We start from the raw sequence: 24130 nt of genomic DNA on the forward strand, positions 1-24130 counted from the left end.
GAATGGTTTTTAAGGTTAAGAATTACAAGTTTGGAAGTTCTTTGCTTTTTTTTTTTATTTTATTCTATCACTTTGGTGTCACTCAGAAACATGCAAAAATCATACAAGAAAAACTTTTTGAATACTGTATCCAAGATGGAACTAAGAATAAACAATATTTACATAAACTCACACATAAAACAAACTCAAAACTAGGAAATGAAATGTTTATCCATAAATGTTAATGGTCTAAATAATAGTAATAAAAGGAGAAGCCTATTCAAGTACATAAACTTACATAAACCACAAATAGTCTTTTTACAAGAGACACTTATTAGATAGAGATATAAACAACTTAAATATTAATAATTACACAGTACTAATAAACTCTCAATACAAAACAAAAAAAAGAGGAGTAGCTATACTACTTCGCAACTCAACTATAACACCTAAAATAATTACTACTCATCAAGATACATCAGGTATGTTTTGTCTAGTTTCAATAGAGTTAAATAAGAGAATCTATACATTAGTAAATCTATATTGGATCCCAGGACTAGGATTAAAAACAGTTAAACAGCATTTTGAAGAGATAATTCATTTAACTAAGGGTAGCCTGATATTGGCAGGAGACTTCAACTGTATAATGAATGAAAAAGATACAGATTCTAAATCCAAAAGAAGAAAACAACCCATCTCTAAAGCACTATCAAAATTTATAGATACATTGTATTTAAAAGATATAAATGAATTTGCAGAACCAGACTCACTAATCTTCACATTTTATTCTCATAGATATAAAACTAACTCTAGAATTGATAGAATATATGTTGCCAATGACCTAATAACAAAAATTGACAAAGTCAAAATCATAAATTGTCCTTTATCTGATCATAATGCCATAGTCTTTGAGATAGAGCTTACACCATTTTATTCAAATCCCATTACTAGGATACCTTCCTATATCACAAAATTGAGAGATTTCAAAGAATTTTATGAAGAAACAATCAAAAACTTTCTAGAAACAAATTACACAGAAGATATTTCAGAAATATATGTCTGTGATTCATTAAAAGCAGTTACATATGGGAAGATATAATCCTGGTACATAAATAAAAGGAAGTTATGGAATAAAGATATGCTAGACTTACAAAACAAAGCAGATAAATTGAAACTGGAAATACAAAAGGGTAATGCTACTCAAGTTCAAGAACTTACACAAATCAATAAGAAGTATACAGAATTGCTACACCATAAGATTATGATTAACTTAGAAAAGATAAAAATAAACTCATACTCTACTAATTCAGCACACCTGAGATACTTAACTAATAGAACAAAAAAAAAATAATTAAATCTAAGCAAATAAAAGAAATATTTATTCCCAATACTAACAAAAGAATTACGGAACTAAATGATATTTTAGAAGCATTCAGACTCCAATTTAACATTGCTAATTCCATAAATACTCAAGATGCACCTACTAAGGATATAAAAAAATACTTAGAAAACAATATTCATATTAAATTAACACAAGAACAAATAGACATTATAAACAAACCAATCAATATGACAGAATTAAAATCACAAATTAAAAAGCTCAAGACAAATAAAGCACCTGGCCCAGACAATATGCTACCAGAAATGTATAAATTAATACCCAATCAAGCCATATCTTTATTATTAAAAGTATATGATATAGCCAATAAAGATTTGAATATACCACCCTCTTGGAAATATTCATTGATATCCCCAATTATCAAACCAGATAAAGATGAAAAGCAGTGTTCCTCATATAGGCCAATATCATTACTCAATATAGACTACAAGATGTTTATGGCTATATACGCAGATAGGATCAAACACTTTCTTCCTTTCTTAATTCACAAAGATCAAACAGGTTTTATTAAAGGAAGAAATACTTCAGATAATATTAAAAGAATACTAACATTAATAGATTATAGCAAACATAAAGTCCTAAATTTAAATGTAATCTCATTAGATATTAGTAAAGCTTTTGATTCGTTAACTGGAACTTTCTTTCACTAGTTTTAAAAGAATATAACTTTCCTTCTAATTTTAATAATCTTATCCAAATACTATATGAAAAATCTACTGCATATGTTAAACTGGGATCATATAGATCAGGCCCTATAACAATAAAAAGGGAACTAAACAAGGTTGCCCTTTATCACCATTGTTATTTGCATTACTCATAGAACCCTTTGCAAATCAAATCAGATCAAACAATAACATAAAGGGCATTTGTATTAATAAAATGTTAAACCTTAAAATCCAACTCTTTGCTGATGACATACTATTAACTCTCTCAGAAGCAAATGAGTCTTTGAATGCTCTATTTAACTCCATGAATAAATTTCAAAATATTTCAGGCTTAAAATTTAATGAAAACAAAACTAAAATTATGCCCTGTAATTGTAAAAAAAAAAAATAATATAAACAAAAGATTTTCCAAATATATAGTAACAGAAAGTAAATTATTATATCTGGGAATAAATCTACTCAATGAATTAACAGATTCTCTAATATTTAACTATAATAAAATACTAGACAAAATAGAACAAACAATTGGTTACTGGAATAAATATATCTTTTCAACAGCAGACAGATTATATCTTATTAAAATAAACATATTTCCCAAAATATTATACTTAATACAAAATTTTTCATTGCCACCTCCCAAATATATTATTCAAAGATACAATAAACTAATTTTAAATTTTCTATGGTTTCCAAATAAACCCCGTATAGCCTTAAATAAACATTTGCCAGATTGGGAAGATGGTGGAATTAATTTACCGGATATTGATTTATATATTACCTCATCTGTTATTAAAAACATAACACTATGGTTAAATAATTCATACACACCTATATGGAAACAAGCCCATGAGCAGATTTACATAGAAATCAATTATAATCACATACAAGACAACTTAACAGTAATACCATCACCCCTTATATGGATGCTAAAAGATTATTTTTTAGGGAAAAGAAATAATATTAATAAATTGCCATCAAACTATGTAAGCTCTACACTTTCATTGTTCAGAACATATATAAGCAAAATACCAAATATTAATTCTTGGATTTTTCTTATTTTCCCTATAGCTTTTACACCAAATATTCTAGATACATTCCAAATATCTAAAATAAATATACTTAAAGAAGAAACATTACTCTTTTGGCATCAACTTATAGAGAAAGGGAAAATTCTAACAAAGGAACAGATAATTTATAATTATAATATAAATAAAGACAATTGGCTGTTTTTACAAAATCTAAGGCATTTTCTTATAAATAAAATAGAACAAATGCAACCTTCAGTTAGACATGAAGCTCCAAAACTCATTGAATACCTTATTCTTATCACAAAACAGCCTTATCAGGGTACAGGTTATTTGTCTAATATCTATAAAATTGTTAAAAACAAAAACTATCATGAAAAATCATACTGGGATTATTATACTTTAATAAACAACCATCCTCCAGTTGAAGAAGAAAAAGTAATATTCTAAAATCTTCCAAATTTTCTACATTATCAAAATACTGGCAATTATTCACTTGGAGATATCTACATAGAAGTTTCTATACACCACATAGGTTAGCCAAAATGTATTCTATTGAAGATCAATGTTGGAGATGCCATACAAAGATAAAAGCAGATTGGCAGCATGTTTTTATGAATGTATATGTCTCAATATGTACTGGAAATCCATTAATTATTTTTTCAGACTTTTTATAATGATAATTTTCAATTAACAAAGTCTTTAATTTTATTCAACTCTCCTATTCCAAACTGTGTACCAGAAAAAGACACTAAAATTCTATGGTCACTATTGGCAATTTCACGTAAAATCATAACTATACACTGGAAAATGAGGCTTCTACGTTCAAGGAATTTGAGACTTTAACAACAGCAGTTGCTCACATGGAAATATTAACAGTGAAGAACAGAACTAAAAGATCTACTTCTTACTATTACTCTTGGATGAAAGTACTGGAAATACTTGAAAATATCAAAGAAGATATATCATCTTATGTTTCTAACTTTATATAATATAGAATTTCAATGTTATTTGCATAGACACCAATGTAAATAGTTATATAATGGTTTGAAGTTAGTAATGTTTTAGAATTGTAAATATGTTATTTATCTTTATTTCATGTAATGTTTAAGACATCTTATTTGAAATAATAAAAAAAAAATATTTAGTGAAAAAAAAAAAATTCGGCACTGTGGGGGTATATTAACCCAGCTGTGTCTGGCTGGGGCAGCTAATGCATAAATTAGGTAGCACTTTAACTGTATCCCTCAATTGAACCCTAATGGGAACAGCAGAAAGAAGAACAAGTGTACTAAAAAACTGTGAACCTTGCATACTGCTGTGGATCGTTGGGAAGTTTTAGATTGTTCAAATCCCATTCCACATATTAATGATAACTGTTCTGCAGGGTGTTTTTTTTTTTTTTATTAATAGAAACCGCCAATAGCAAAGCCAATATATTGTTTCTTTGTTTAATTAATAATTTTTGGAAGTATGTCACTCGAAATCCAACATAAATCACACAAGCTGCTCAGCTGTGCATGTATAACGGGTTCCCAGTCCATTCCAGATGATGATAGTTATCAATTACGTTTCATTCCTTTTATTCTAAACTTAAAAACCAATAACACCAAATGAAGTACAGACACAGACATCCAACTAGTTTTCCAAATCTTTGCGAGCTGTATATAATATACTTCGGCAGGAGAATGGATTGGAAATGAGCCACATCTCCTTTTCGCAATGTGATGTGGTTGCAATAATACGTAAGTACCACATTAAGTTATTAGAGCACAGCTGGCTCAGTTTTTAGAGTATACAGTAATTCGTTAATGTACCAGAATGGTTTGTATGATTGCAGTAACTTACCATAAATGCAGGAACTGCTGTGGCCCTTGTGGAAGTTATTGTGTGTGAATACATTCGTTTTAGTCCAGACGTAGTTGCTCTTGCAAGACAGCAGTTTGAGACACTGGGCTGAGATTAAGGTACTTGATCTCTGACGACTCAGTAATCTTTTTTCCTGTGCATGGAGCCTATTTGGGTGTGTCTGGTATTGGTCATAGTACAACGCAAGAGTGTTCATTTCTTAAGATCAAGCACCACATCATACCTGTCATCTGTAGCTGATTTTGCAAAATGTGCGTGATTTTGCCTCATATTTTTGACCTGTCTCTTGTAAATTTTTTTATTTTTCTCATAAATCACCAAATTAGTGTCAGTCAGTAATGCCACATATTAGAGCTTCAGAATTTGTATAGTTCAGAAAATACACGATGATGCAAAACATGGAGTTCTATTAATTTTTAAGTAATTAGAGAAATATTTAAAATGTTCCCCTGCTTTTTGGCCTTTGTCTCCCAGTTATTATTGGATTTGTCCAAATTTCTTGAACAAAGATGTTGAAAGATATGCTTCATGCATGTTATTATTACTTCTGTGAGACAAAGATGCAGATCAAGATACCATGTCTTCTGTCCTTGCAGTAGTAATTGTGACAGTGGTAGTATTTATAGTGGTATCCCTCACAGTAAATTTGGTGGTTTGGAGCATTTTGGTACCAATCTTTAAATAATATTTTTGCATTGAATTTTATTGCATTTTTCATGTACATAGTTCACTCATTATAATCATATAGGTGGTGATGTCTTGCATAGATAACAAAGATTATCGCACAGTGTCACCATGTTCGTCACATTTAATGCTTTACATTGCTTATGTCTGTCATCCATTTTCATTGATGGCCTATAGTTACTAAAAGATCACTGTAGAGAAAAAAAAGACAAATCTCCAGTATCAATTAGCTGGAACCCATTTTTCCCCAAGAATGAGTGTAATTTTGTAATTTGGCATACAGAGGAAAGACTGCAAGCTGTGAGCTGGGTGATGTTTCACACAGACAGGAAACGAGTTGTTTCACTTCAAAAACAAATAGTAATATTTATAGTCTTAGTGAGATTTCTGAGAGCAAAACTCACATAGCAGTAACACACAGGCATTTTACTATTGCAGAATTAAGAAATATTTCCTTATTTCTTCAGGTGCCTGTGTCCCTGAAGTAGGTGCACACCAACATATTACAAAAGGCCTGAAGTAACTGGTAGAATTCCTATGGCTTTTCCAAGTAAACAGAGTAAATCCAATTCAGAGAGGTTGCCATTCCCCTCTTCAGGAAACTTTCTGTTCCATGCTCTCAGCCCACTGCTTCAAACTGCTGTCTTGCAAGAGCAACTACGTCTTGACTAAAACTAGTATATTCACACACACTAACTTCCACTGCTTTCTCCTTCAAAACAAAGTTTCTGTAACCCCTCCCAGAATTTCCCTTTTCCTTTTTGAAGAATGTACTTACAAATTATATATATGCTGTATGTATTTATATGAGGTTTGCAATATTTGATTATGTGAAAATTAAAAAAGGAGATAGATAAGCAGATTATCAAGCATTAATGCAAATGTAGGCTTATCTGGGTAGAAGTGGAAGAGAAAAGGATGTGTTACAGTGGTGACTGATGTTTGAAATAAGTTGGGAGTGTGGAAATATGTGTCAGTTTACACAAGGTAGGAGAAAATCCTAGCTTAACAGGAGGGAAAATGAGGAAAGGGTAGAAAGGTGAGTTAAGTTGGAGAGAGAATGTGTAGAGACTAGTGTGATAGGAGAAAAAAGAGGAAATAAAGGGGAGAGTAGTTGGAACATAGTGATATTATGGTGAATTAGGAGGGAAAAATAAGGAAATGGGAGAGGGTTGAAAGGTGAGCAAAATTGGAGAGGTGATATCAGGAGAATGGTGTGGGAGGAAATGTAGTAGTAAAGGGATAAGAGTAGTTGGAACATAGTGTTAAATGCTGGGTTAGGATAACTAAAGGTTACAGGTAAAGGTAACAGATGGAAAGAGAAAAGCTGAAAGAAGGGAGGACTTAATTATTTGTGTGTTATTAAGAAATGGCAGTAGGAAACAAGAGAGGTTTTTATTTATGGTCGTTGAACATCATTTGATGCAGTTACAGTTATAGGTCTACCTTGTGGTTAGATCTTTGAGGTTCATTGAAAAAAACAACTGCATGTTAGATTTAGCTCTAAGATCTGGGGTGATGGTGTTCATAATTGAGTAACGCAGACACAATACAGAGTCTCCAAAATGATTATTGGATTTTGTGCTTACTGTTTGGTTTAGGTACTAAGATCTGGCATCTCTTCTTGGCAAGTATTTAGTAATAACGTGATTTAATAGCTGGACATTTGTTGGCTTTGTATAAATACAATGCACAGTAGAGATTTGAGTGTCCTTAAGAGGAAGATGTAGTCACAGTCACTTGAGTTTCAGGAGAGCTATACATTGATGGGTTTGTTGGTTCACTCCACCACAAATCTTGCTATTTCATTATACATTTATCTGTAATGTATTTAGTTTGTTTTCTGAGCGTAAGCATACCTGAAACGTGTAGCAGGCTAGGGAGTAGATGAGTCTGGGCTGTGTGTGCCTATGCTTCTTGTGTGACATATGGTTTGACTGTTTAGTATCTGAAGTTTTTATTTAGTTTTAGTAATCATGTAAGTAATTTATTGTACAAATCTAAGAAAATGGTCTGTGATTACTCCTATTAGTTTTGTGTAAATAACCTGTTCCAGAGCTATTCCAGTTTTGAGAGAATATTTAGATTTGTTATGCATTTTTGAAATACTGGAATGGAAGGCCATTGTTTTGGTTTTGTTTGCACTTAGCGTCAGCTGTGAGTTGTACAGCCTATGTTCTAGCTTAGTAAAGCTGATCTGAGTTTGTCTTTGGAGCTCAGTAGGACTGTTAGCAGAACATATGAGGGTCGAGATATCTGCATATTGAATGACTTATCCTGTATCTGCTGTTTTATGAATGTTGTTGGTAAAAATGTTAAATAGTAATGGCTTTTAAGATGTATCCTAAAGGGACATGTACTGTAATGAGAATGAAGGAAGAGTGATGATCTTTCCAGATAACTGCTAGTCACCTTTTGAGATGGACACTTGTGAAGAAAGTTGATAGATGGCTTGACCATTGTTTAGTTGGACAAATTTGTCCAATAGTAGATTGCAGGAAACAGTGGCAAAACTTTCTGAGAGGTCTAAAATATTTTGGATGCTAGAGAGTTTTGATTCAGCTGACTGCAAACTGTGTCAAAGAAGGTTAAGACAACTATATGTATTATGTTCTGGACAAAACAAAGTGCTGAGATGGAAATAATAGGCTGTTTAGGTAGTTAAGAGTTTGTTTACATTTTTCAGGAAATTTAGATAGGGGAGATTGAATTGGTATAGGAACAAAGTTTGAGATGGAGTAATATCTTCCACATTTGTGGATAGGTTTAATGAAAGATTTTTTTTTCTACATTTTTGGAATGTGCTGTTACTTTATTGATCTGCTGATGGGAATTGATACTGGATTGACTATTGATTGAGTTAACCATGAGCTATGGTAGTTGGTTTGAATGAAAATTATGAAGCTGAGAAAAATGCATCACAATGAGTAGGTGGCAGCATAACCCACACCTTTCTGAGGACTGTTGTCATAGTAAACTTTTTCAGGGAGACAGGTGTGTGTATATATTTGTACTTGTGTGTGTGTGTGTGTGTGTGTGTGTGTGTGTGTGTGTGTGTGTGTGTGTGTGTGTGTGTGTGTGTGTGTGTGTGTGTGTGTGTGCATATATATATATATATATATATATATATATATATATATATATATATATACACATATATATATTATTACATGCGTTTGGGTTTGTGTGTGTGTGTGTGTGTGTGTGTGTGTGTGTGTGTGTGTGTGTGTGTGTGTGTGTGTATATATATATATATATATATATGTGTGTGTGTGTGTGTGTGTGTGTGTATGGGGTCTATATCATAACATCGAAGTGTCAAAACCTTGAATGTCACAACATCCATCCCAAAACCACGAAAGCGTAAAACCTCGAAGACTGAGACTGAGAACAGAGAACAGTGATTTGTTTCCCCCTAGGGAAAAAAAATCGCTGTTCCAGCACAAAACGTGAATTACCCAAACACTACAAACTATTTAAAATGTGGGCCCCCCCCACACACACACACCCCTACTTAAATATGTCAACTCTGAGATCGCACCACAGTGGAAAAAATAGTGAAACCGTGGAAACGGACCACCAAATTATTTCCCTGGGAAAGAATTCAATGTTCTGTGGCTTCAATATTTTCAGACTTCGAACTTTCAAATTCGTGGTTTTTGTATTCAAACTTTTCAGCGTTCGAAGTTTGAATATACACCCTGTGTATGCATATGTTAAAAAATAGGGTTCCCCATTTGAATTAATTTTTCAGCCAAGTACTGATCCAGTACATTTCTTTTATGTCTTACTTCAGTCTTTCAGCCATCCTCCTGTTTAAAGCAAAAACGCCATCGCTAGATTGTATTGATTTAATCAATACTAAGTGAATCCAATTTTTTTCTGGTTTGCAATTCTGTAGTACCTGTTGATATTGTTTATTGCATACAACAAATTGATAGTATCAAGTCACTGTGACTGTTTGACTTGTGCTGTTGTCTTTGCACTACATGCATTGTGTTGTATTATGCCACAGTTCACCAGGCTGTTATGTTGCTCCATGTACTGCAGTGCACCGTTGCTGTTTTGTATGTAACATTATGTATCACTGAATATGTAATTATGTGTATCACACACACTGACTATGTTCTCTGAAGCCTTCTGGGTAAGTCTTCAGTGAAGAAGAGGGTATGCCTAGATAGATCATAGGCCAGCAAAGTACAAGTAAATACATAAATCTTGCTCAGCTTTCCACAACATCAATATATATATATATGTAGAGAAACCATTGAGAGAGATACTTAACCTGTCAACGAGTTCTGTTATGTTTAGGGCCATAGAACAAGTACTAGTAGCAATTCTATGCTTTTTTTAATGATGCAAGAGTTGGTCTTACATAGCTCTGTAGACCAAACGGATGTTACAGCATAAGATCCCATAGGATATGCAGTAAAATTATAGGCCCTTAGCCTCTCTGTGTAACTTAAGATACTCATGCACAGGATTTTGTTGGTCATAAGTCATTGTGCTTTTCAAGTTAGGGTAGGTATATGCTAAAAGGGACATTATATTTTATTATGACTTGATTATTAAAGAGTAGGAGCAGAAGGGGACAATAACTTATTTGGACCTAAAGGATATACCTTTATTAATAGGTTGGGCAAGGTAGAAGGAATTCCTAACAGTAGTTTATACTTGGTGGTCAAATGAGAGTTCTTTGTCTATGAATGTTTTGAGGTTCCCAATAATGGTTCCAACTTTGAGGGAAGGTAGCATTAATATGGCAGGTGCGGTGTTGTTCTTTTTCCCAGTCTACTGTACTACATTTTTGCTCTGATCGTGACACCAGGTAATAGTTGGGCGGCCGCGGTGGTGCAGCGATTAGGGTTACCACCTCACAGCAAGAGGTTCTTCGGTTCGATCTGTGGCTGGGGTGCCTTCTGTGCGGAGACTGCATGTCCTCCCTGTGGTCGCATGCGTTTCCTCTGGGTGCTCTGGTTTCCTCCCACATCCCAAGGACATGCTGTAGGTGGATTGGGCACTCTAAATTGAGCCTAGGCGTGAGTGCGTGTGTGTGTGTGTGTGCCTTCTGTGGAAGGTTGGGTGCTGGGCTGGCAACTCGACACAGTAAAAACTCCACTGCCAATCATGAGCAGACAGGTGATCTGCTGTCGTGACCCCTAACTGGAAAGAAGAAGATGACACCAGTTACTAGTGTGCCTCAGGCCCTTTTGCAGGATATGTTATCAGTGGGTGAACATAGTTGACACCCTTCCTCTCACAAAGAGGTAAGTACAGCAGTCTGTGAGGATTACATATTACTACATGTATGGGGTGACAAGACAGGAAATTAACTTGCAGATTTACACTACAGAAGGCAAGAGGCTATAATGTTGACTTCTCCTTTTCTAACCAGGGGCAAACTGTAACAGTCTGTGAGGAGTACGTATTGGTATAGTTATGGGGTAACAGTACAGGAAATTAACTTTCAGATTCACACTATAGAAGAGAAAAAGCAGTATTCCAGAAATTCCCTGCATCATGCTACGCACTTAGTTTCACTTCCATGCCAGAGGAGATAACAAATAAACAGGCTGTACCTGTCTGGCTTCTACATTTTATACACATGGAGTACTCTTACACTGAACACATGTTCACTGTGCAAACAAAGCAATGAGTTCTGTAGGAAATTAAACAACCTGTTGGAAATGGCACTTGGCGTTCAACCAGATTTTTATTTGGTGGGCAGACCCCTTCTATAATTTCATGTAGAAGGTGCGCCCCCCTATATTCCTGAACATTAAATAACCAACTCTGCTATCATTGCATGTTGAACAAGGGTCAGTCCTGTACTGCACTGACCTTACTGAGTTGAACTGGACATAAATACCAGTAAAACAGCACTTGCACAGTTGAGTTTTACAAGCATATCATGTTAGCATTCTCTAGTCCAGCAGTACCTGTCTCAGTCTCTCTTTTTTTTTCTTTTTAAGGAGAGACTATAAACTGTAAACCAGTGCTCTGTCAGAAAATGCCTTCCACTTGTTTAAGCAGCAAGGACTGTCGCTTTCATAGCTTATTCAGTTTATTCACTTACACACAGTAAATCACATTTTGTTTTTTTATTTCCTTTATTGTGTTAAATTTTGTTGATGTATTCTAACATCCATGTGTGGCCCTTTTCAGTCAGAGTAAGTAATGATTTTTAACAGCTATGTATGCAACAGCATTTGGCAATCTGCTTGCATACCATGATGTTTTTAATGCAGACATGCACTCTTTTCCTTTGTAAAGTCCTTCTCTCACTAACTTAGATCTTGTGTTGATTGAAAGTGAAGTTTGTGGTTAGGGATGATGTACCGTTTAGTCATTAAGTAGGTCACTGGATCCATAGGAATGATCCAGAGTTAATAATGGTCATTCAGAGTCGCTGTGAGGACTGCCTACTGCTGCAGCCAAGCCATAACAGGACATATGTGAGTTACATTCTTCATGATATTATATTCTCCCCTGTCTTATTTTCCATGGTGGGTTTGATGCTTGTAGTAACACCTTGAACTGCAGCATATTCTGCAGTGAATATTTTCAGTGATCCACCTGCATCTAGCATGTTCAGCCACTCAGCTGCAGTTGTTCCTCTGTGACATCATATTTGGTGGTAAGCCCATAGCTGTTGTAGGAGAGGGTGTGTTCACTGGTTTACCTACAGAGGTTGTAGTAGAAGGGAGCGCATTCAGTGACCAATTGCAGTAGTTGTAGTGAGTGTAGACCCTGATGCCAGGCCAATTAGACTCTGATATATTGCCATGTGAGTGTCCTTCTTGATATAGCCTTGTGGGACTGGACCTATGCCAGTATCAGTAGAATATCTCTCAAGTTCACCACATTAAACTGTACATCATTCATTTTAACTCTCAAAAATGCTGAGTAGTATAAAAGGAAGGTGAAGTTTCACACCAACCAATGACATTTAGAGACATAAATTTATTGTAATGTATATATGCTGGTCTGTATTCTGCAAACTAAGCATTACAACAGATGATTTATTGATGCTTTTCACTTCCATTTTCAAGTTCTATCTTTTATTTGCTAACTTGGCACCCATGGTTGATGAGTGTAGTCATTACTAAAGCTATGAACTTTTGAAAGAAGATCACAGGCATGACAGATCATTTATTGTTTTCTAGTGATCATCTAACCCAGCTTCCTTTTTTCATTTTAGCCAGTACCATTTACTGGTGCTATTCATGGTGGTCTTTTTGATGGGAAAATGGTGGCAGTTCAAGGCCAAGTCCACAGCTACTGTGACAGGTAAGGTTTATCTCGGTGTGCTGCTGACATTAAGGTAACAGTGATTTATTGCACATACTTAGGGCTATAGAGTGTTCTATTGTTGTGGTAGTAGAATTATTGCTCTTACTGATGTATTGTTTAGTTATTTCTTTAGACACAGTTGTGTGGTTCACAAAATCTGGAATGCTGCAGAGCTCCATGGTTCACAAAATCTGAAGCCAGCAAAATGGTAACTGTCCACTCTTCCTAGAGGGGTTTCCCTGTTGGACTCCTCTTGTGATACTGCTCATTGAAATGACTGAGTCGTATAAAGGAAATGCAAATGATTTGTTTGATTATTTATTCATTCTTGCATTCATTTATTCATCCATTTATCTAATGTAGGTATATTGGACCTATAGGCTCATTCTTTCAGCTACAGCTTTGTTACATAAAAACTAATCTATTAAAGTTGAAGCTATGCAGTTTGAAGCAGTACAAACCACAATACCCATATTATTTAAGCAGCAGTGTTGTATAATGAAAATTTATTAATATTCTGAAATATGCACACTGATTGCACAAAGCAATCAGTGTGTCAATTGTAAATCCAGCATTACCTACAGTAATAAGTGTGGCCAGCTGTAGCTGTTGAAAACACAAGCTACAGGTGCCATATTCTCCCCTCCACTCAGGGAAGAAAAAAAAAATTGAAAAGAAATTCAAAGTTAAACAAAATTGCTCAAAAATTATTCCAGGCTCACCAGCAGGATATCTGGAGACTGCAGGCTTACTTACATAAACAGTAGGATACGTGATCACTTCTGAATGCTAAAAAGTGTCAGCATGGGCATGTACACGTTCCACATACGTGCAGTACTTTATAAAGCCATCCCTAGACACAGAAGATTATGGAAAAAAACTATAAAAAAGTTCAGACATACAATGCCATGTTTACCACTGCGGGCTTATTTAATTAATCTGTTAGGCTTCACCGTCTAGATCAAACCATACTAAGCATAGGTTAATCCAGCATTACCTGCACCCAGTTGTAGATCATTGATAAAATAATCCACACAATCCAATATAACATGATGAATAAGATTTGCTTGGTAAACTGACCTTCTTGAATCTAAAAACATAAATTCACAATCAGAATAAACTGGGGACATGTATTTGTTTATACTGGCACCTGCATAAGAATGCATCAATAAGTGATCAGAGATAAGCAATTAAAAGTGATGAAAATTGTTTAGGTACCTTATGCTAAATGGAATAGAATTCCCAAGTTCCAGAAGGAGAATATCTTTGTGAAGCATTCAGGTGAATAATTTAGGGTAGTGCAGGTGTAAGGATTACTATCAGATGAATACAAGAATCCGATGAAAGATTTATATTCAAAGAAGGACCTAAATCGAAACAGAGGTTAAGGTTAAGGAATGTGAATATTAAAGAGGAAGATAATCTGATTCAGTATTGTGACTGGTGACATAGTGTGCTATAGAAAAGGTGCATTAATCATGAATCTACAGACTCTGTTTTGTAAAGATTTTGGGGGTTACGATTTTGTTTAGTTGGCAGTTAGGGAATGCATTATTCTAATCATACCTGCTTACGCACTTCAGAAGTGCAGCTTGTAATGGAAAAATGACCGAGTGTACCGACTGAGACCCTGGCCAGGAAACACAGCACTTCTGAAATTTATTACCCCAAAAATGATTGCAGTGATGCAGCTAGATAGCAGTACTTAACAATGACAGGTACACAGACGAATCAAAGAATGACAAAGTCAGAAGTGGTTGCTATCGTAAATGTTACTGTTCTATTTCAACCAAATAGTGAATGATCAGCCAAACCAATGGCTAACTTCATGGTTTTCCCCATCACCATAATTTTCAACAAAAGTCATAGGGAGTGAGTGGTCTCGGAGCATCCCACTTCCTAAGGGAGATGATGTCTGAAAAGTGGACTACCATCAACTAACAAACATCTTGATTCCACTTGCAAAAAGTCACTAAATTAGCCATAAACAATAACTGGAGTACTTCTTGATTAAAATAAACTATTTAATACACAACACAGTTTAGAGTAGCACTTAGAACATAGATCAGTGTTGCCAATAGTTTAAACAAAGTTCAGCACACACTGCAGCAAAAGTAGTAATTGTTACTTTATCACCCATGTCTGCCTTTACTTGTAGCCAGGCAGTTGCTAGTGGTTCCCAGGTAAATGTTGGAACTTTATTTGTTAGGTGTTCTTATCAAACCTCATACCAACTGGAATTTCCTACCTTATTAGTTGCAGATGTCTGTTGCTATGGTAGGGTTTACAACATCTCTGAAGACCTACATTTTTCAGAAGGTCTACCCATGCTAGCATCTTTGTTTTGGTTTTATCTCCCTAAGTTTTCATGCCTGTATAATTTGTCTTTTTGACATTAACATGTACCATGTTACCTAGGAGTCATTAAAAACATTCCATATGAAATAGTCAGTGATGACTTGCAGTGTGCCTCTACTCTGTTGTTGTGTTGCCTATGTACAAAGATCAGGATGTAAACAACACTGGTCATTGGCAGTGTGAATTCCATAACTGTTGTTTCTTTAAAACATTATTTTTGGAAAGAAAACAAAATATGAACATAGACATTAGTAACAGGTGGTGCTTGCCAGGAGTAACAGACGGGGTACAGGTGCAGACAAGTTTATCTATTCATATGCGTAGCAGAAACCGGTCATATGATGGTGTTGGGGTGTACTCCATAGACCAAATTTACAGATGCAGTACCATCCACGCACACTGCCATGGCAGGTATTAATGACTCTTACTGGACAGTGTTATGGCATAGAGACAGCTGCCATGTAGCTGTGGAGGTTGTATGTGCCTCTGCATGATAGGAGGTGGCATACCTCTCAGCTCTACAGATTTTCACAGAATGTCCAGATTTTTGCCTTATATTTTTCATCTGTTTTTCATAAAAATGTGTTTTTTCCTGGAAAATGATTGCCAAATCATTAAAAATTGAAGCTAGAAAATAACGATAGACATTTGAGTTTTAGACTTCATACCCTTCAGAAAACTCATGCTAATGCAAAATCTGTTATTCTATCAACTTTCTAAGCTTGTAAGAGCAATATTTAAAAATTGTCCCTGTTTGTACCACTTTTTTCATGGCTTTTCCAGATTTCTTACTCTAAGAGGTTGAGAGGTATGGATGGTGGAGTGGGAGATGCATTATGGATATAGCAGCTGTCAGCATCCAGTCACTTACTGTATGTATATGTTCACATTTACAGACTGAAATGCCTCCTAAAGAGTGTAAAAGAATGGAGAATGTCTCCCAGTCAGAGACTAATATCCTGCTGCATACCCTGCATGAATACATCTGGTGGGTCCTTCTGTGTATCATGGGCTTGTTGTGGATGTAAATGCTATTGGTGAGCACAATAAACACAACAGGTATGCTGTAGGGTCACCAACATGCTCCACCATGCCCACAACAAAGTAACCAAACTTGCACAGGAGAGGATGGTCATGTGTGGATTGAACCACCTACACCATTCATAAATGTAGAGGAATTCCTGGCATATCTTTCTAGGGTGACAGATTGTTCTTTCATACTCTATGGAGGACTGTAATTGGAGTGGAACTTCATCCACCACCATGTGGATATGCCCTTACATATGATCATGTAGAGCAACATGTCAAAGTCAAACTCTGACATTTGAGTATGATAATATGTCCACAGGCACTTCAAGACTTCAGGTACTATGGGAATCTACGCAGGGTACTTGGGCTTATAGTCTTTGTATGCTCTGCTGTTTTACAACCTTTGTAGCACTGGAATCTGATATTATCACTAAGTAGCTTTGCTGCAGTAGGGTGCATCTGTGTCTCTCTTTCTGTCTGCTTTTACAGCTGAGTCTATGAATGAGTCCTCCAGCATGGATGTAAAAATGCTTGATGTGTGGGAAACATCTGAGCCTGGTGATGATGGCAGCCAAATCATGGTGCCGTTTGTGACACAAGTACCATGGTGGGCGTATTACCCTCCCCTTCCAGTGATTCACCTCTTTTGCCTGTGCAACCAGCCCCTCAGTCCCAGATGATCACTGAATGAGTGGAACTAGCCAACTCAGCAGACCAGGGTGTACCCTTGTTCCCTGCACCAAAGGGCAACAGTGGGCGCTGGTGACTTCAGTGACCATGAGAATAGTAGGGTAAAGCGTGCTGGTGTCTGGTAATGCCATGATTCCCTCCTTACACCCAAACAGACTGTCTCCATGGCCATTGCACAAGAGCTGTCCAGGGCAGTATTGCAGGCACAGGCTGATGCAACCATGGCCTTTGCAAATTGGATCAGTTTGTTGTGTAGGCTGCATAACAGCATCAGAGAGAGATTTGCCTTATTAGGTGGTATTTTTAGAGAAGTGCCATCGGTACTCTATAGGGGGCGACCACAGTGGTGCAGCGGTTAGCGTTGCTGCCTCACAGCAAGAGGTTCTCCGGTTCGATTCTCGGCTGGGGTGCCTTCTGTGCGGAGTCTGCATGTCCTCCCTGTGGTCACGTGGGTTTCCTCCGGGTGCTCCGGTTTCCTCCCACATCCCAAAGACATGCTGTAGGTGGATTGGACACTCTAAATTGGCCCTAGGTGTAAGTGTGTGCGTGTGTGTGCCTTCTGTGGAAGGTTGGGCGCCGGGCTGGCAACTCGACACCGTAAAACTCCACTGCTAATCCTGAGCGGACAGATGATCCGCTGTGGTGAACCCTGACCGGGAAAAGCCAAAAGAAGAAGAAGAAGAAGCCATCGGTACTCTATATCCTCCAGAGGCAGGTGTTCTGCCCCACCCTGGGGATGACACCACTCATGTGGATATCTCTGTTTTAGGTCCTATAGAGCAACATCCTCCATACCTACTACTAGTGTCAAGGCCACTGTGGCCTGCTGTGGAATCATGCAAATACAGGGTGTGAGTGCCAGACATCTCTCTGACACTGCTGACAGTTCCCTCTCACAAGGCACATCACTTTCTGTGCCATTTGCTGATTGTGTAAGTGACATTCCTTGCTTTTCTTTGATGGGATCTTCTCCTTGGATGGGAAGATGGGAACATGCAAAGTCATCACACATACATACTGAGGGCATCCTGGGCCTGTCACTCAGAAACACACACAGACACACACACAGCCACACAGACACGCACACACACACACACACACACACACACACACACACACACACACACACACACACACACACACACACACACACACACACACACACACACACACACACACACACACACACACACACACACACACACACACACACACACACACACACACACACACACACACACACACACACACACACACACACCTATATGTGGAAACATCTGCAGTGACTGTGACCATTCTTACAAAATGTGACCATGTACTTTCCACCTCTGAACATATACCTCACACTGGGGATACCACTCCCTCCCTGTACAGTCTTCTAAGCTCACCACATTCACCAGACCATGACACAAATGTGTAACGACATTATTAACCCCCTGTTATGCCCACTACCAACCACTGTGGCCCTCCACACTTATGCATATGTTGATAACTGCTCCTACCATTACTGCTTTGTTACTGGGATAGCTTGTATCTGATGCACAGTGTGACCAGTCCATGCACTGTGTAGCCATAGCCTGGTTATTTTGCATGTGTCATCCCTTTCTGTTATGGTTAATTTGGCACATAATTGTGAACAAGATGCTGCATCTTGGCCAGTGTCATGACGTACAGCACTCACCTCTATCTTGCATAGTTATCACCTGCAGTTGGTCCTCTACAAACTCCTCCTCACCAAGCCTATTTTCCACTGCTGGCTGTGGCAAATCCTCTTCTCTGAAGGTGACAACCTGCTGTATCTGTATGCATACCAATATGTTGTGTAACACTGCACACATGGCGACCATCCTGTTGCAGGTTTCAGGAGCATACTACAGTGTACTACTAGAGGAATCTCAGCAGCATAAGTTGGCCATCATCACTCTGAATACACATTCAATAATGGAGTAGGTTTGCAGCAGTGTGGAACTGTACACAGTCTGTGTCTGTGGCCTTTGTATGGGTGTAATTAGTGATGGCTCCTGGGCATAACTGGCATTTCCAATTAGATGCCCTTGAGTGAAATTACCATGCACAAGTTACTGCTATAAGTCACACATATACCATATATGGGAATCGGGACATTGCCTGGGTGGTGCAACGGGTATGTTATGTCTAGCGGATTGCAAACCACCTGGGAGTTGGAATGGAATCCTTTATGTTGATAAATCATTGTCCCTGTTTCCCCTGTGGGGACCTTTTTGGTAATGTGGGTGCAGTCAATTATACAAGTACCTCAAGAAAACATGCTATATCATAAAATGCCCACATGGTATTGTTTCTCTCCTCTGCTTTATATGGAGATCACATATACTTCTTCACATGCTGTAGCAAGGCATTGAGAAACTGGGGTAATATCCTTGAAGCCTGAGAGACGCACAGTGTGTCTCCATGTGGTTGCTGGAAAGTCCCCGAAGTAAGGCTTGTCAATGTTACGCATACTTTGATGTTCACAGAATGCATATTCCACGCATCTCATGTGCATGAATGTGAGGGAAGCAATGTGCATCAGCTCATCTATGTCACCATGTTGTGGATGGGAGGGAATTTTAGGTACATTCAGAGCCTTCTGCAGCATTGAGGGGAATGAGACACACATCTTTGTAGCTACTGGCTTTGAGACAGTCTCAAAAATGCAGATTTTAGCTAATCATGTTGCTTCCCCTAACATATTAATACAGTTTATGTCTCTTTTCATCAGGACGTTATGCCATAGAGCTACACTGACTGTCATGGATCATGTTGCAATTTGTATACATGCCCAAATCACTCCATCATGTTATTTTCCTTCATTTGCATTGTCCTGTTTGTCATAATGTTGCTCTTTTGTATCACATTATACTATCATTTGCATATAATATGGGTTGCAGTTTTTAGCGACCATGCTATGTCTCCAAATCGCCCCACTATGCAAGCTTCTGCCCGTCATGCAAACTTGGTTCACACTTTAAGCTATTTTTTCTGAATCTCCACCAGTTTGTTACTTTGAACAGTATATAATAGATATTTCAACATTTTATGTTTTTTTCCTTTGGTCTTTATTCATTTTAGTTTACCATGGCATCTAATTATCCAGGTACAAATGGCCAGCACACAGAAAACGTTTGCATTCACTATTCAGTGATGCACTCATTGTAGTCTAATTGGAGAAGAGAAATAAAACTTGAAAACAGAATTAAAAAAACAATGTAGAGCTAAAAGACTAAGGTTGAGAATTATTAAACAATCCCAACAAATCATGTAACATTTACCCAATATCTGTTACAGGTGCGTAAAATATATACAGCTTTGTCAAAAAGATTTTACATCAGACCTTAGTAATACTGTTTAAAATTATATAAAAAATAATTATTGATGGAAGATAAATTGTAACAAAGCTGGTGTTCTAAGTAGGGCTAACTTTTTAAATAAAACCATTGCCTTGCAATTTAGACAATTAAATAGCAATCATGTTTTTCAAGATGAAGTCTTTTTTCCTTTGCTGTTTGTTTTTACATGGGTGAGTTCAAATTTATACTGCAATTTCAGTCCATCACATCATGATAATAAGTAGACGAATATTTATTTTTGCAGTTTGATGTGCTAATTTTCCTTATGGTTGTTATAAATTTCTAAATGAGTTTAAGTTCACCTTGTGTACGTCTAAATGAATTATTATTCTGTCTCTGTAAATCAAAATTTAAGTGTTCATTCACTTTATCAAGTACATATTTGTTGAAATGAGATGCTTAAATGTCTAACATACTTTGTTCTATTTATTTTTTAGAAATTTTATAAAGCTGCACTGAAAGCAAAATTGTGCGACTTATCTTCGACATTACTTCTTGACTTGTAGCATTTACTGTAAACATTTAAAAGCATATGATTAAGTGCAACTGCTGTGTAGAAATCTTTGTGAAGTTGTGTATTCAGCAGTTCTTATGTTGCAGGGTAAACATGTCTGGGTAATGATAAATTGTAATCTTTTTCTTTTTTGTCAACAAGATACTGTAAAACAGTTCCCCAGTAGACACAGTGAGGAAGATATCTACAGTGACGGTACTTCAGTACCGAGTTCAAAGATTTAACCTGAAATTAGGAAATAGTGAAAGCAATTCTGAGTGTAGCTTTTTGATAAAGTATTTTTTGAAGTGCAAGCATTTGCTCCCCACCATATCTCTCAATCTGGAAACATCAAAAATGTGGACAAAGGCCCATGCAAAGTTGGTACAATGGGCCAAAAATCTGGACAATAATCATAAAATTTGCATACACAATTATTTAACCCCTCCCACCCCACTGGAATTGTGGGATACCAACATACCCCTTCACACTCCAGCCATACTACTGCAACTGCCTTGACAGTAATTTTGCTACACCCACACCTAACAATGTTCTACCTCGAAGCAGCTATCACGTTGCCTGTTGATAAGCTTTCTGTATCATTTGACTATACAGTACGAATGAGTGCCATATACTCACATCTTCTCTGTTCATTTTGGTTACTGAACTTTTTGTTAATGAAACCATTTCCCCACAATCCTCGCTACTTTTCAGCCACTTTAATATCATACTATTGCCATTATACTTTGCATGCAAACTACTGATACTTGCTTTGCTTTGGCAACCTTCACTCCGCTACTAGATTACGTCCTCCATTTAGCACCCGTTTCATGTACAAATGATAGAACAGTCACGCTTCTCTGTTTTAAATAGGTACAGGCTATCTATTCAAGGCATCAGCGATAATGCTATATACCAGAGTGCACTCTGGTACCACGTCACTCTCACCTTTCACAAGCTTATTCATTTAAAGCAGACAGTGATAGGGTACCATTAACATCAACTGTGTTTACCATCTACATATGCTAAAAAGGTTTCATATGCACAGATATTACACCATTTCTGAGTATCTTACCCACAACGAGAGAAAAAAACATGTAAATATACTGCACAAAGTAATAAAATGCGTATTTTAACCTGCCCAAGCATGATGCACTGAATTAAAAAGTACATAGACTTGCATACTGAACTACTGCAGTCTGCATCAAAAAGTCACTCGCATTATTGATGAAATAACTCAATAGACAGTAAACAGATCAAATCTCTACATTAGAGAGAGGCGAGCTCTGAAAACTTTTCCAACTACATATAGTAAAAACTGAAATCTAAACCGATTTACTAAAGCATAAATGTCTCAAAAGTAAGCCACAAGTTTCTTGTTACTGCATGATCGAATACATGAAACAAGTATTTATCATGTAACAAACCGAATCCAACACTGTCATAAAAACATAAAAAAGGCAAATAAAAAAAAAAATAAATGACTAAACTTTTTTTACCTTTCCCAATTTCATAAACACCCAAACTTTTGAAGAACCCCTCATAAAGCTTTACAGCCATCTCTGACTCCGATGCAAGTTACGGAACCTCTACCCTAGTACCACTACCAGACAAGAACCATTCAGGAGGCAGCTCCTGACTGCTACAACTACATTAGTCCTCTTAAGGCCTGGTTTCATCATCGCATTGATGCAATGTCCTCATTGATTGGCTTCTGCATGCTGCAAGTCAAGGGTGGTCTGTGGCTCTAAACATTTTTTTTTAAATTTTTTGAAATCTCCCACTGAGTCTCCGAATGTCCAACAATTTTAAAGTACGGCTGACATCATCATGCACGGCCCTGCATGTTGATGACGTTGCTGCATATGTTGGCGATGACATCAGCCTACTTTAAAATTGTAAATAAAATAAAAAAAGAAATTGTGAATTGAAGGGGCCACTCGGAATTCGTGGCACCCCATTATTTTGTCCTGAAAACTGGTAAATTCTGAGGAATTCAGTATGGTTGAGAGGTATGCTCCCCATACGTTCACCCCTCATTCATGAAGTAATGCATTCCAGCTCTGAGGCTTGTATGGCCTTGGTGTAAAGGATGATGTCAGAAATTATTTTTTTGAGAAGCTGTAGTCAGGCTTTTCATGGCAAGGCTACAAAATGTGTACCTTAAAATGGAACATGCGGTAAAGCTAACTGTGACATGGATTGTAAATCTTGATAAATGTTACAGAAAGTACGTTTTGGATAAGGGGCTTGTATTTAGCTGCAGCTAATACTCACATCTCCAAACTTTGTACTAGGTATCCTGAAACCTGTTAACAGTGGGAAAACAAACAGAAGAGCTGATTTAAAAAAATTGTCTGTTCCCCTTTTTATTCTTTTTGTAAGGATATACACTGAGAAGTTAGCAAAGGAATGCTAGTAGTACTTCTGTGATCTAGAAACTAGAGATCTAAGTAGTAATTCAGAGACATCAAACATTTAACTCTGTTGTATCAACTGCTTTGTGTTCTGTCTGCCAAACCATATAGCATTGTTGCAAAGGCACCTACAGACACAAACACAGACACGCACATAGTCACAGAGAGAGACAGACTGGACACACACACACACACACACACACACACACACACACACACACACACACACACACACACACACACACACACACACACACACACATTATTCAAACCCACACACACAAAACACATGAACACAGCTTCTCTGCCCTTACCTGCTGTGGCAGGCCCACTGCTGTCATAAACACCAATAAAGTACTGCATTTAGTCCTCACTGCTTTGCTTCAAAGTAGGCTGGTAAAGCTCATCTTTGAGTTGTTCGTCTGTATTACTTCGAAACAGGTGCAAGTGTCTGGGTCAAAACGACTGGCTGAAGTAACTCTACAGTCACAGAACTATGAAGAGAGAAAACACCTCTCACAGTGAATCAATACTAGTGCACAGAGATTTCTAGAGATACGGATCCAGTATGAAGATGAACATTAGCAAGTTACAAAGGGTGCTCTAGACTAATTTGCCTTGCAATTCTTACGATCCCAGTATCCTAAACCATACTACCAACGAATGTCTGCAGTCTTATATAGTTTCTGTCGGTTGTGATTCAGCCAGGTGCATTTTCAATAAAATGTAATTTTTCAATGATTTTTCATTCAGTGAATAGTACTAGCTCAGGCTGATATAGCCCTCTAACAAGCTGGTTGTTTAAAAACAAAGAGACTGCTATAGGCCCTGCCATGCCTTCATTTCAGCTCTTTGATACAG

The 24130-nt window shown here is 37.0% G+C and overlaps 1 protein-coding gene across 1 annotated transcript in view; it reads left to right on the top strand.

The window, feature by feature from the left end:
* The window catches only part of LOC122787755 (galectin-9B-like), a 562044-nt gene that overhangs the window by 75664 nt on the left and 462250 nt on the right, over positions 1–24130 (top strand). Inside the window, exon 2 of the mRNA XM_044054650.1 lies at positions 12823–12911. Coding sequence (XP_043910585.1) covers positions 12823–12911 — 89 coding nt within the window. The remainder of the gene's footprint in view (positions 1–12822; positions 12912–24130) is intronic.

This window comes from Protopterus annectens, chromosome 13.part0 (genome assembly GCF_019279795.1).
Source record: "Protopterus annectens isolate FY-2018-M chromosome 13.part0, PAN1.0, whole genome shotgun sequence".
NCBI classification, from domain to species: Eukaryota; Metazoa; Chordata; order Ceratodontiformes; family Protopteridae; genus Protopterus; species Protopterus annectens.